Source organism: Protomyctophum parallelum, assembly GCF_964188405.1.
Source record: "Protomyctophum parallelum genome assembly, chromosome: 14".
Taxonomy (NCBI): domain Eukaryota; kingdom Metazoa; phylum Chordata; class Actinopteri; order Myctophiformes; family Myctophidae; genus Protomyctophum; species Protomyctophum parallelum.
This window is the reverse complement of record NC_139709.1, coordinates 6,691,393-6,706,694: the sequence shown is the minus strand read 5'-3', so window position 1 is coordinate 6,706,694 and position 15,302 is coordinate 6,691,393. Positions and strand designations below refer to the sequence as shown.

Sequence of the window (15,302 nt, the reverse complement as noted above, 5' to 3'; positions counted from 1 at the left end):
ACTGGCACGTTTCCCTCGGAAATGCGTCGCCATGATGCGGAAGTGGGACACACACTTACTTCCGTTTCACTACACCGTTATGCTTTAGCTATTGAAAAATAGCAGATCTACAAGCTCATATCGCGCCACCGAGTGGCGCGATACGAGCTTGTAGATCTGCTATTTTTTGAAAAATCGAAGAACGACTGACATTTTTAGAATCTGATCTCAGGTCAGAATGGGTTAATCATCAGACCAGTGTGTGTCCGGCGGAAACCTCGTATGAATCTGATCTCAGGTCAGAATGGGTTAATAATCAGACCAGTGTGTGTCCGGCGGAAATCTCGTATGAATCTGATCTCAGGTCAGAATGGGTTAAGCCCCTTGTTCTGCACGTTATAGGTCTGTGAGTTGTTTGGCCATGTGTATATCACGGGCGCCGCCATTGCGCAACGTCCCGCAGCTATGCGGGTTGCGGTCTGTCCTTTGATGTCCAAATTAAGCCACTTTAGAGCAGAGGTATAGGCTGCAGTGCGGAGACTTGTTCCTGGAGTTATTGATATGTGTTTATTTGATCTTATTGGCCAGTTTACATGAAAGGGTGTGACGTGGATTCATGTTTATGATGATATTATTAATGTTGTCCAGCACCCTGGTGATATTGTATATATGTATGGTATCTTATTTGTTCCTATATACTTATTATTGTCTCTTGTCTGTGTTTATTGCAGAAAACCACGTTGACATGTTGTCATTCGCACTCAGTGCTGTATCTTCATTCCCATGCCGTGCCTGTATCCCTGTGCCTACAACAACTACAGTAAACTACAGTAAACTGCCATGAACCCCCTTCACTCTCCTACAACAACTACAGTAAACTACAGTAAACTACAGTAAACTGCCATGAACCCCCTTCACTCTCCTACAACAACTACAGTAAACTACAGTAAACTGCAGTAAACTACAGTAAACTACAGTAAACTGCCATGAACCCCCTTCACTCTCCTACAACAACTACAGTAAACTACAGTAAACTGCAGTAAACTACAGTAAACTGCCATGAACCCCCTTCACTCTCCTACAACAACTACAGTAAACTACAGTAAACTGCCATGAACCCCCTTCACTCTCCTGTCCAGTGTGTTTGGACCAGTGTTGTTTTCGGCAGCAAATTTCTATTTTTAGTTTTAGTCATTAGTCTCTTGAATAGTTTTCACTTAGTTTTAGTCACATTTTAGTCACCCATGGAATGTTCTAGTGTTTAGTCTAGTTTTAGTCGACTAAATGTCATACGATTTCAGTCGACTAAATCTACAGTTGATTTAGTCGACTAAAATGTGTTTTGACGGGCCTTGATGTCGTTGTAGTGACATATTTTACACTTTGGTTGCATGCTGAAAATAGCAGATATACAATCTCACTGCGACGCGTTGTGAGATTGCATATCTGCTATTTTCAGCATGCAACCCAGCATAACACTGGATCTCTTGTCCACTAGTCCCTTACTAACATTTTAGTCTAGTTTTTACGAAATTGTCAGTATATTTAGTCTTAGTTTTAGTCATCATAGATTGTTTTATTTAGTTTTAGTCAGTGAAAAAAGGTAGTCGACGAACATTTTTCGTCTTAGTTTCAGTCGACGGAAACAACACTGGTTCTGACCGACGCCCCGGGGGCCAATGAATGACAACTACACAGAACTATATAGTCCATGCTAATACAGTCCTTTTTGGCAGGCGGCAACCAGAATAACCCGTTCTGAGTGAAACTCCTCCCTATGCACGGGCCCTATAAGGTGAAGGTTGACAGAATCACAGCAGAGGAGCTTCTGTCTACCAGACGAGCACAACATGGAGTCCCTCCTGTCGTCTCTGTTCTTCGCGGTAATCAGAAGAGTTTTAATGGCGTTGAGGCCGAAGGTCATCATGCGGATTAATTTCTACGTGCTGTTGGTGCTGGTTCTGTGGAGCGGCTGTAACACACCTGGGACAGGTACGGGCTATTATGTACACTTACATTCACCTGGGACAGGTACAGGCCATTATGTACACTTACATTCACACCTGGGACAGGTACGGGCTATTATGTACACTTACATTCACCTGGGACAGGTACAGGCCATTATGTACACTTACATTCTAGGGCTGTCAATCGATTAAAATATTTAATCTGATTAATCGCATGATTGTCCATAGTTAACTGTGATTAATCGCAAATTAATTGCATATTTTGTATACATTCTAAATATACCTTAAATGAGTGGTTTTCAAGATTTTTCATATCAAGGCCCATTATTTATTCTGCATTTGAGCCACGGACGACCATTTGATGAGATTTAGCCTTCCAGACCCAAACTAAAGAACTGTATTGATGTTGGCCAATGGTACCATTACGAGAGATAACAGGCCATGTTGATCAAAATAACATGTTTTCAAAGTTTTCTAATTGTGTAGACTCACTGGGAGAGAGAGAGAGAGAGAGGGGGAGAGAGGCGGGGCTCACTGACTGCCTGCATTCACATGCATGCGTCTCTCAACCATTCTGTCAAACTTCACAGTGCGTTAATCGCGCATTAAAAAAATTAGTGCCGTTAAAAGGATTGTGAGTTAACTAGTTAATAGTGCGTTAACTTTGACAGCCCTATTACATTCACATTCACTTGTTTTACACTGTTACTGAAACCCGTCTGGAAACTAAAACCCTTAACTTTTTTTTAACCCATTCTGACCTGAGATCAGATTCTAAAAATGACTTCTACATCCCTGACAGTTTTCCATTCTGACCTGAGATCAGATTCTAAAAATGTCTTCCATGTCAGTCGCTCTTCGATTTTTCAAAAATGGCAGACCTACAAGCTCGTAGCGCGCCACTCGGTGGCGCGCTATGAGCTTGTAGATCTGCTATTTTTCAAATGGCTAAAGCACGACATGACGCTAACACCAAAATGTGTTCCCGACCAAAATGGTAGGGGTGTGGTTTTCAAAAAGGTCCTTCCAAATGGATTCAATGTGGTTTATATTGATGAATACAGCTGTGTATCATTAGTGTGACTGTCTGGATATTTACTTTATTGAAGAGGCTTAAAGGACCACTTTTCAACCTATCTTCATATAATAGGTCCTCACTAATAATCATGATAAAATGGCATGATTCTTTTCTACACTGTCTGTGTCTCATAGGACGGCTGTGGGCAGTTTAGAAACCGTCCTCCAGGCCCAGGCGGTGGCGTAACCGTCTGGGCACCCGACTGGTAATCCAGTCGCAGTGTGCCGCGGGTTCGACTCCCGAGCCCGACACGGCCTTTACTGCATGTCTTCCCCCATCTCTCTCCCGTTTCCTGTCAGCCTACTGTCTGTCCCTTCAAAAACTAATAAAAGGCGTAAGCCGCAAAAAAATATCTTAAAAAAAAAAAAGAAACCGTCCTCCAGTGACATCATATTAGGCAGATCTTTTTTTTTTTTAAACAAGAATTGTTTTATAAAAAATGTTTAGATTTTCATTATCGTGAGAACGATGGCTTCCATTTTCGCATTGCAACTTTTCAGGACTAGTAGAAACTAGAAAGCCTGCAGTTTCTATTAGCTTGTATTCCCCATTGATTATGAACGGCCCACAGCCCTCCTATGAGACACCATTAGGCCTGTGACAGGAGACACATGTACCTACTTAGATAGATGATAGGTGTGTGTGTGTGTGTGTGTGTGTGTGTGTGTGTGTGTGTGTGTGTGTGTGTGTGTGTGTGTGTGTGTGTGTGTGTGTGTGTGTGTGTGTGTGTGTGTGTGTGTGTGTGTGTGTGTGTGTGTGTGTGTGTGTGCTGGGAAAAAAAGTTGTTTTACTTGACTTTAAGTTTTAACATCAACTCTGCAACACAGACACACTCTCATTTTGTGCTTTATTTATTTAAAGACCTTTTAAAGCGTCGTACGAAGCCAACTCTTGTCGTGACAAATCATGACAACACACACAATATCTTGGACCAAACAAAGAATTAGAAAGTAGAAAAAAACGGCAGGTTAAAACCTTTTTTGTTGTTGTTTTTCTTCTTTGTAATTCTTTGTTTGGTCCAAAATATTGTGTGTGTTGTCATGATTTGTCACGACAAGAGTTGGCTTCGTATACGACACTTAAAAAGGTCTTTAAATAAATAAAGCACGAAATGCCTATGAGGACAAATGCACTGGGATTAATTTCCTGGGCCACTCTCTTCTTCTGAAAGGGGGAGGGACTGCGACGATCTATAGTAGCAGGCTGCTAGGCTACATTCTCTAGCCTCACTGTGTAGATGTAGATATTACAATGGTATGTGTTAGGTTATAAAGTTAACATACCAATGTATATATTACAATGGTATGTGTTAGGTTATAAAGTAAACATACCAATGTAGATATTACAATGGTATGTGTTAGGTTATAAAGTTAACATACCAATGTAGATATTACAATGGTATGTGTTAGGTTATAAAGTTCAACTGGAGCCACAAACCACCAGGAAACAGGATTTTATATCATCCAGTTTAATTAGGATGGTAAAGGTTGACATTCACATGATGATTGCCTTGATGGTTCTATAAATAAACAAAGGAAATAAACAAATTACAATATCTTTCTATATAAACATTAAATTATAAAGTATGGCCTTTAGTTCATATTTATACATTTCCTATTGCATATTCAAATAATAATAATCAGCCACATATCTAGTATATGTTCATAATATAAATCAGAAGTTTAAATCAAATGCATCAGTCTTAAATATATAACCCACATCATGGAGGTGACTTCCATTGAAACAAGTTCAAAGACGCATAGGAAATCACCTGGTAAAATGGTAAATGGTGCATTTATATAGCGCCTTTATCCAAGGCGCTTTACAGAGATTGTGCATTACATTCACCCATTCATACACCGATGGCAGCGGAAACCATGCAAGGCACCAACTAGCACATCAGGAGCAATTAGGGGTTCAGTGTCTTGCTCAAGGACACTTCGACAGTAACTCTGGGGGAGCCCGGGTTTGAACTGGCAACCTTACGGTTACCATCCAGGCACTCTACCCCTGAGCCACCGTCATGCACACAGCACACAGGGCTATGGCTGTGTGGTTGGGGATGAAGGGACAAGTGAGCATCCAGGCCTGCTCTATTGAGAGGAATACTGGACTACTCGCCCCGGTGCTTGCCCGTTTTTCCTCCCGGAATTGTCACCAGTGAGGGGGATAACTTTGTAATATGCTATTGGCTGTTTGTATTCTTTTTGGAAAAATATAAAAAGATACTCCTGTAGAAAGGCTATATTATTTTACTTATATTGACCCTATAAACAATGTAGTATTATTTAGTATATGTAAGGTTTTGCCCACTCAAATGGTACCTCGTCAGATAATCCCCACATATCCTACAACAACTTCTGTGGACAGACTTCAATGTAGTAGCTTTTCATAAATTATATTTGTACTTAGGCTGTTCTGCTGTCATGAAAGTTTATAGTTAGAGTAATTCAAAGTCCAGCCGTCTGCTGTCCAGCCTCTCCCACCCCTCACTGGGGAACATTCTGGGAGGAAAACAGAAACGGGGCGAGTCATCTTGTTACCATTGAGAGGAAGTGAGGGGGAGGAAGTGGGGGAGGCAGTGAGTGAGCACTGCCACAAGTCCTTCCTGAACCACTGTGGAGTCTCCTTGCGGAGCGGAGGGGAAATTGCTCTTACAGTTTGTTGTGACAGCCGCCACCGGATTTGTGCAGCAAATACGTTCATTGATCAGCTAGCTATAGGATCTGACTGTGACGCCATTTTCCTTTGCCAAGGAGTTCACTTGAACAATAGATTGGGGGGGAAGAGAGGAGTCAGGCCGCCCCATCAACAACATTTCACACGTCTGGTGTGACAGGCTCAGGGTCAGCAAGGTCAGAGGAGATGTATGCAGGGGGGTTTGAGTTCACTTCACTTCAATCAGGACGCTGTGCATGGCTGTTTCTGCTGTTGGTTGGTTCCCTAGATAGAACAACATGGAGGGCCATTTTTATTATTTTGGCATGTGTCTAAAGGTACTTTTCCTTTTTTTCCATGTAGTAGCTATAATGTAAAAAGCAATACTTCAAATTGACATAATACTTAATAGTTTTGAATGCATGTATGTCATCATTATTACACAAAAGTACATAGATCTCAAAAGGAATGCTTTTGTTGAACTACGCTGTGACTACAGTCAAAGCACACGGTCTTTATATCAAGGGTTTGAGGGTATGGTATCGTTATCATGTCGTTAACGGTCAGGCAGAATACTTGTACTGTATAGAGCGCCACAGTCCCGCCCCCTTTCAGAACGACGAGAAATGAATCCCCATTAATTTTCTCCATCTGCTTTTTTATTATTATTATTTTTATCATGGAGACTGGCCAGGTGAATCTCCATACAGATATTGCATGGCCTCTTTAAGGTGCATTTGTCAATGTTATGCATTCTCCCACCATGTGTTGCACCTCTCCTTTTCATTGATCCATTTCAGAATGTCAATTTTTTTGGAAAGTGTTTTGAAGTCTATGCATGAACCAAGGCAGTGATCTCTGACATTACAGTGGGGGCAGTAGGGTTTAGTGATCTCTGACGTTACAGTGGGGGCAATAGGGTTTAGGGTTTAGGGTTCAGTGATCTCTGACGTTACAGTGGGGGCAGTAGGGTTTAGGGTTTAGGGTTCAGTGATCTCTGACGTTACAGTGGGGGCAGTAGGGTTTAGGGTTTAGGGTTTAGGCATTACCTTCTCCTGGGGGTTGACGGCTCTTGGTGTGCTATCCATCCCAGAGGATGTTGACACGTAGACGGAGGAGAGGATAGACCTGTCTGGAGGCGGGCTGGCGTTCCTTTGCAGCCTGTGGTCTTTCCTGTTCGTGGAGATCAACGGCTCTCTCCGGTATTCGTTTGGCTCTTGACTTTGACTGCAGCCAAGTTGAAAGGTCAAGGAGGGAGTCTGTTTGGTTTGCCTGTGCAGTCAGAATGCCTGGGTTAATACAGTGCTCCATGAATGCATCTCTGTACTGCACAGAGAGCTTACTTAAAGGAGAATTACATACTAAAATGCTTTCTTACCTTTCTTTGTAGTTGTTACGTCCCTACCAAAGAGGTCCAGGTGTTATTTTGTGCAAAAAATAGCTCCTTATTGGCTATTTCCCCTACCATAAGCCCTAAATGAATTGCATTGAATTGAATGGGAATTGAATGGGGCTATGGGGTGTTCGCTTATTTCCATCGCTCAAAATTATATATTTTTTGTATATATCCTCTCTTCATAATGTAAATAATATCCCAAGCGGCACACTTTACTACTTATTTAGATGGAAATAAGTGAACTAGCATAACACCCTATAGCCCCATTCAATTCCCATTCAATGCAATGCAATTCATTGAGGGCTTATGGTAGGGAAAATAACCAATAAGGAGTTTTTGCACAAAAGAACACCTGGACCTCTTTGGTGGGGACGTAACGACTACAAAGAAAGGTAAGAAAGCATTCTAGCATGGAATTCTCCTTTAACAGTCTGTCGACATGAGAGCCACATTTTAACTCTGAGCCAGTGGGGCCTTCTAGGGACAGCAACACGCCTACCAGGGCATGTATAGAATGCGACAAATCACCCAGGGCCTCTACATGGCCAATGTGAATGATGGGGGAATTCAACATTGCTCCAATTTAACTCTGAACAAGCAGCCTTGGCTGGCCGTATCTCTCTTTAAGTGCTCGGAGGGCAGAGGAATATGGTTTTGCATCATGCATGCTAGTGATGCACTGAATATTCGGCCGCAGAAAATATTCGGCAGAAAATGGCTAAAAATGCATTTTCGGCCTATTCGGTTTCGGCCCTAATAGGCAGAAAATATATCACCGAATAGTGTATGCAATTAATGCATTCAAAAGAGCTGAATACATGTTTTATGGATCCATAACAGTGATTATTATTTAAGTTAAGTTTTGCCATAACCATAACATAACATTTGTAGAATCTAACTCAGGTCTTAATGGGTTAAGTGAGGATACTAAAACAGCGATATTCAGTTACACTTCATACCAATGATACTGTGCGGGTGTAGGTATGTTAAGTGATAACCACTTTCAACATGGCATTATAGGCAAAAGCTTTCTAAATCTTTCACATTTTCCAAACATCTACAAGCTTGTAGGTCAACAATCTTTGCTATTTGTTGTACAACAAAGTATTTATAGTGCTTAAGTGGCATTCTGGACTAGACCTGTCTGGCTGGAAACATTGTGGTTGCAAGGACTGACCTTCTGACCTTTCAGCTACAGGACTGTGTCACAGTCATTACCAGGTGATTGAGAGATTATTTATTCTGTACTTACTCTGTATAAAGTATAAACATACTATTTTAACTAGCGATGCCCCGAATATTCAGCCGCAGAAAATGTTTGGCAGAAAATGGCTAAAAAAGCATTTTCGGCCCATTCGGTTTCGGCCCGAATAGGCAGAAAATATATCACCGAATAGTGTATGCAATTATTAATGCATTCAAAAGGGCTGAATAAATGTTTTATGGATCCATAACAGTGATTATTATTTAAGTTAAGTTTTGCCATAACCATTTATTTTGCCATAAATCAGGTAGCTTTAAGGTACGGCCATGACAGCAATGGTAGGAAAAAAGATGTATAATATTAATCATATTCGGATATTCGGTATTCGGTTTTCGGCCAACTGTTTCCTATATTCGGTATTCGGTTTCGGCCAAGAATTTCACCGAGTGGCGCGCTACGAGCTTGTAGGTCTGCTATTTACGAAAAATCGTGAAAATGTGCCTAAAATTTTGAATATATTTTTTCAGAACAAACGTTTTTAACTCAAATCTTTGCTTCTGGGGAGGGTCCCTGGAACAACATACTTTCAGATGGGGGTCTCGGAGGCCAATTACAGATCATTTTTGGGGTCCTTGACATGAAATATTGAGTGATATAGGCCTAGAAACATAGGTATTTCAGAAAACTGTTTTAGAAGACATTTTTTTCAGGCCTGAATGGTTTAAACAGATCCATGGAGTTGGGGGGTTTGAACCTGTGAATAAGCAGATTGTGGCTGCTGGTATGATGTGGCTTGTACAGTAGCATTGGTGATTGGCTACTACTGATGGAACTGGGCTGTACAGGGCCAGGCATGGGCGCAGTATTGTCACGTGTGCGGGGCAAGAGGGTAGGACCCAAGAGCAGACAGCAAGGCTGAGGCAGAAGATCTCAAATGCAAGACATTTATTGACAAAAGGTTCAGGAACAGAACACACCGAGACATACAAATAATAATCCGACAAGGCACTGACAGAACAGGGCAGTATATAAGGGCAGGGAAAAACAGGACACAGGTGAACACAACTGACAATCAACAATAGGATAGGCTAACAGGCAAACAGAACACAGGTGACTAGGGTTACACTAATACAGGGAGGTGAGACAAGGCAGGTGACATCAAACAAGGCAAACAGGAAACACAGGAACAAGACTACAAAATAAGAGTAACTCTAAAACACACAAACTAAGAACAAGGAACACTAGAACACAGCAGAAAACGTCAGATCGTGACAGTGCCTCCCCCTCAAGGGATGGCTTCCAGACATCCCTAAACGATTGTCCACAATAAATGAGCAGGGTGGGTGGAGGGGGTCCGGAGGAGGGAAACTGTCACTGGACCAGGAAAAGGGGTCTGGGGGCAAGGACACCACAAGCACAGGCTGAAGACTGGACAGGGGCAGTGTAGGTGCCTTCAGGTGGGTGGCCTGGACGATGGACCAGGAGTGAGCAGGTTATGTCTGGCGGACGGCCGGGAGGCAGAGATGAGACGGAGAAGAAGGCGCCGTCTGGCGGACGGCCGGGAGGCCGAGACGAGACGAAGGAAGAGGCGTGGTCTGGCGGACGGCCAGGCGGACGAGATGAGGCGGGGGTGTCTGGCGGACGGCCAGGCGGACGAGATGAGGCGGGGGTGTCTGGAGGACGGCCAGGCGGACGAGATGAGGCGGGGGTGTCTGGAGGACGGCCAGGTGGACGAGATGAGGCGGATGTGTCATCTGGTGGTCGGCCAGGAGGACCAGAGGAGGCAGAGGACACTGGAGGCGATGACAGGGAAGCTGCAGGCTCTGGAGGCGGGGCTGCAGGAGCCGGGGCTTCAGGTGGGGCTGCAGGCACAAGCACTGCAAGCACAGTAGGCAGGGCTGCAGGCAGAGCTGCACGCACAGTAGGCAGGGCTGCAGGCAGAGCTGCACGCACAGTAGGCAGGGCTGCAGGCAGAGCTGCACGCACAGTAGGCAGGGCTGCAGGCAGAGCTGCACGCACAGTAGGCAGGGCTGCAGGCAGAGCTGCACGCACAGTAGGCAGGGCTGCAGACGGTACTGGAGGCAGAGGAAGCGGGGCTGCAGGCGGGACTGCAGGCAGAGGAAGTAGGGCTGCAGGCGGGACTGCAGGCAGAGGAAGCGGGGCTGCAGACGGGACTGCAGGCAGAGGAAGTAGGGCTGCAGGCGGGACTGCAGGCAGAGGAAGCGGGGCTGCAGACGGGACTGCAGGCAGAGGAAGTAGGGCTGCAGACGGGACTGCAGGCAGAGGAAGTAGGGCTGCAGACGGGACTGCAGGCAGAGGAAGCGGGGCTGCAGACGGGACTGCAGGCAGAGGAAGCGGGGCTGCAGACGGGACTGCAGGCAGAGGAAGTAGGGCTGCAGGCGGGACTGCAGGCAGAGGAAGTAGGGCTGCAGTCGGGACTGCAGTCAGAGGAAGTAGGGCTGCAGGCGGGACTGCAGGCAGAGGAAGCGGGGCTGCAGACGGGACTGCAGGCAGAGGAGGTAGGGCTGCCGGCAGGACTGCAGGCAGAGGAGGTAGGGCTGCCGGCAGAGGAGGCACTTGGGGAAAAATGGCTCCCTGACTCTCCCATCTGAAAAAACCCATGAACTGGGCAAATACAGGATTCTGCCTCCAATACTTTTCCAGTTGAACAAGGAACTGAGTATCCTCATAAAAGACGTCCCTTGTTACACCAAAGTCCTTAGGTGCAAAAGGTAGTCTGGGCTGGTGGCTGTCGGCCATTGTGGACAGCCTTAGCAGCATGGCAAAATCCAAAATCCAAAAAAGCCAAAAAACAAAAAACAAACCTATGTCCGCTGGGTCCAACTGGTCGGATTATTCTGTCACGTGTGCGGGGCAAGAGGGTAGGACCCAAGAGCAGACAGCAAGGCTGAGGCAGAAGATCTCAAATGCAAGACATTTATTGACAAAAGGTTCAGGAACAGAACACACCGAGACATACAAATAATAATCCGACAAGGCACTGACAGAACAGGGCAGTATATAAGGGCAGGGAAAAACAGGACACAGGTGAACACAACTGACAATCAACAATAGGATAGGCTAACAGGCAAACAGAACACAGGTGACTAGGGTTACACTAATACAGGGAGGTGAGACAAGGCAGGTGACATCAAACAAGGCAAACAGGAAACACAGGAACAAGACTACAAAATAAGAGTAACTCTAAAACACACAAACTAAGAACAAGGAACACTAGAACACAGCAGAAAACGTCAGATCGTGACAAGTATAGGCTGGGGCATGGACAGTAAATGGAGGTGGAAGCACATGGTGAGTAGAGAGGGCAGAGTGTGTGTTACACTGGCAGCTGCATGGTGACTGGAGGATGGCATTGCCCCTATACCCTTCAAACCTTCAAATAACAACCCTCAAAACCCACCTCTTCAAAATTGGCCTTCCCTAGCTAACCCTTTTTCACTGTATTTTAATGTTCTTTAGCTTTTAGTGTTTTTTCTTCCTTTTTTCTAAAGTTGTTTTTAATTTGTTGTTACCTCTGTAAAGCCCCCCCCCCCCCCATGTAAAGCATCTTTGGGTACTCAGAAAAGCGCTATATAAGTTTGAGATATTATTATTATTATTGTCTGGGCAGACTTTGATTGATTGATTGATTGAAATATTTATTAACAGTTTGTAGAATTTACAGTACATTTTAAGCACAAACTCAATACAAAGACTGTCAACTGTGAGTGGACGACCCAATTAAGCATTACACTTGTTTACAACAGGGTCCACATTGTTCAATTCATCAAAACATTTAAAGACATACAAACATTTAGAGACATACAAATAGACATTTCTATGTAGCTAAAGTACAGAACAGGAATTCATCATATGGGAAGCAAAAAAGGGAAAAGATACAATATACAGTGAGGGAAAATGGGGTGGGGGGGGGGGATTCAGATTTTACAGAGGCCAGTTTCGAATTGCAGCCATCCGTAGGTGCCCTTTGAGAGCGGTTTTGAAGGAGTCAAGGGATTCACATGTCTTAATGACTGTTGGTAGGGCGTTCCACATTTTGGTGGCATAGGAGCGAAAAGAATTTAGTCCCTTGTTTGTGCCGAATCTGGGTTCAAACAAGGGACTAAATTCTTTTCTATGTGAGGGATGGACAGCGATGCAGCTTGGGCATGAGCTACATGGGGCACACTGGGGGCCTGAGTAGGGCCTATAAGGGCTGCATAGTGGCTTGGGCAGGAGCTACATAGGCCACACTGGGAGCCTGAACAGGGCCTAAGGGCTGCATAATGGCTTGGGCAGGAGCTACATAGGCCACACTGGGAGCCTGAACAGGGCCTAAGGGCTGCATAATGGCTTGGGCAGGAGCTATACATCTTTCTGTATTGATTGAAGCATGGGGGATGTTGGAGATGGCTGAGCAGTTGATGATGTTAGGGGCTGTGAGTCAGCATTCATCGTTCTTGAGGAGGCAGGAGTGAATATGGGAGGCAGGCCATAGAACGAAGAGGTGTCTTTTCCATCGGGAGAGGGAATGAGCGCAGCAGCTCCCTCAGGGTGCTCGTCAGAAATCATATTCTGATGAATAAAGATGGAAACAAGTTGGGCTGACTGAAGCTGGTGCTCTTTCATGCGGATGCGTCGGTCCATGTCGACCTGTCTGACCATCCTCTCTCTCTCGCTCTCCTCATGTGCATCCTCTCTCTCTCTCTCGCCTCATGTGCATCCTCTCTCTCTCTCTCCTCATGTGCATCCTCTCTCTCTCTCTCTCCTCATGTGCATCCTCTCTCTCTCCTCATGTGCATCCTCTCTCTCTCCTCATGTGCATCCTCTCTCTCTCTCTCTCCTCATGTGCATCCTCTCTCTCTCTCTCCTCATGTGCATCCTCTCTCTCTCTCTCTCCTCATGTGCATCCTCTCTCTCTCCTCATGTGCATCCTCTCTCTCTCTCTCTCCTTAATGTGCATCCTCTCTCTCTCCTCATGTGCATCCTCTCTCTCTCTCTCTCCTTAATGTGCATCCTCTCTCTCTCTCTCCTCATGTGCATCCTCTCTCTCTCCTCATGTGCATCCTCTCTCTCTCCTCATGTGCATCCTCTCTCTCTCTCTCTCAATGTGCATCCTCTCTCTCTCCTCATGTGCATCCTCTCTCTCTCTCTCTCCTCATGTGCATCCTCTCTCTCTCCTCATGTGCATCCTCTCTCTCTCTCTCTCTCTCTCCTTAATGTGCATCCTCTCTCTCTCCTCATGTGCATCCTCTCTCTCTCTCTCTCCTTAATGTGCATCCTCTCTCTCTCTCTCTCTCCTTAATGTGCATCCTCTCTCTCTCTCTCTCCTCATGTGCATCCTCTCTCTCTCCTCATGTGCATCCTCTCTCTCTCCTCATGTGCATCCTCTCTCTCTCTCTCTCCTTAATGTGCATCCTCTTGCGTGTGCTGAGCAGCTCTGGCTCTCTCATCGATTGACTTACATTGTTCATCAAGCTGCTTTTCCAGTTCATCTAGAGGAGCTGTGTGTGTGTGTGTGTGTGTGTGTGTGTGTGTGTGTGTGTGTGCAAATGTCCGGGATTTACTGAGAGTTGAAAGTACAAACCCATCGGTGTTCAAAATGTAGGCCTACTTGATAGTATAACTAGGCTGTCCAAAAGTATACAATTATTCTACTCATTAGTGAATGCAGGATGTCAGTGTATTGGGCCAGTGCATAGGGAGGACTTTCACTCAGAACGGGTTATTCTGGTTGACATTTTCCTGCCCCCAGTAGGCTATAGTAGGCAGAGCGTTGCAGTCCCTCCCCCTTTCAGAACAACGAGTGGCCCAGGAAATGAATCTCAATGCATTTCTCCCATAGGATTTTCTTTTAAGTATTTATTTAAAGACGGTTACGCCGCGGACAAAGCCAACTCGGATCGTGACAAATCATGACAATGAACACAATGTTTTGGGCCGATCAAATAATTTATAAGAAGAAAAACAAAACAAATAGTGTTGTCTCCTGCCTTTATTTTCTTCTTTTTAATGATTTGATCGGCCCAAAATATTGTGTTCATTGTCATGATTTGTCACGATCCGAGGGAGGGACTGCGACGCTCTGTAGTAGCAGGCTGCTGGGCTACATTCTCCAGCATCACTGTGGAGACATACCAATGTAGATATTACAATGGTATGTGTTAGGTTATAAAGTAAACATACCAATGTAGATATTACAATGGTATGTGTTAGGTTATAAAGTAAACATACCAATGTAGATATTACAATGGTATGTGTTAGGTTATAAAGTTAACATACCAATGTAGATATTACAATGGTATGTGTTAGGTTATAAAGTTCAACTGGAGCCACAAACCACCAGGAAACAGGATTTTATATTATCCAGTTTAATTAGGATAGTAAAGGTTGACATTCACATGATGATTATAAATAAACAAAGAAAATAAACGAATTACAATATCTTTCTATATAAACATTAAATTATAAAGTATGGCCTTTAGTTCATATTTATACATTTCCTATTGCATATTCAAATAATAATCAGCCACATATGTAGTATAAGTTCATAATATAAATCAGAATATAAGTTTAAATCAAATGCATCAGTCTTAAATATATAACCCACATCATGGAGGTGACTTCCATTGAAACAAGTTCAAAGACGCATAGGAAATCACCTGGTCGTGCACACAGCAAACAACGCCATTTTCCTTTGCCAAGGAGTTCACTTGAACAATAGATTGGGGGGGAAGAGAGGAGTCTGGCCGCCCCATCAACAACATTTCACACGTCTGGTGTGACAGGGTCAGGGTCAGCAAGGTCAGAGGAGATGTATGCAGGGGGCGTTTGAGTTCACTTCACTTCAATCAGGGCCAGGCATGGGCGCAGTATACTGTAGGCTGGGGCATGGACAGTAAATGGAGGTGGAAGCACATGGTGAGTAGAGAGGGCAGAGTGTGTGTTACACTGGCAGCTGCATGGTGACTGGAGGATGGCATTGCCCCTATACCCTTCAAACCTTCAAATAACAACCCT

General features: G+C 44.5%; 1 protein-coding gene across 1 annotated transcript in view; it reads left to right on the top strand.

The window, feature by feature from the left end:
* Positions 1 to 1,829: 1,829 nt before the first annotated feature.
* Positions 1,830 to 15,302, top strand: part of LOC310870686 (uncharacterized protein) — a gene marked incomplete at both ends in the record, with an annotated part of 33,804 nt that continues 20,331 nt past the window's right edge. Inside the window, one exon of the mRNA XM_083781955.1 lies at positions 1,830 to 1,971. Within this exon, the coding sequence (XP_083638081.1) occupies positions 1,830 to 1,971 (142 nt within the window). The remainder of the gene's footprint in view (positions 1,972 to 15,302) is intronic.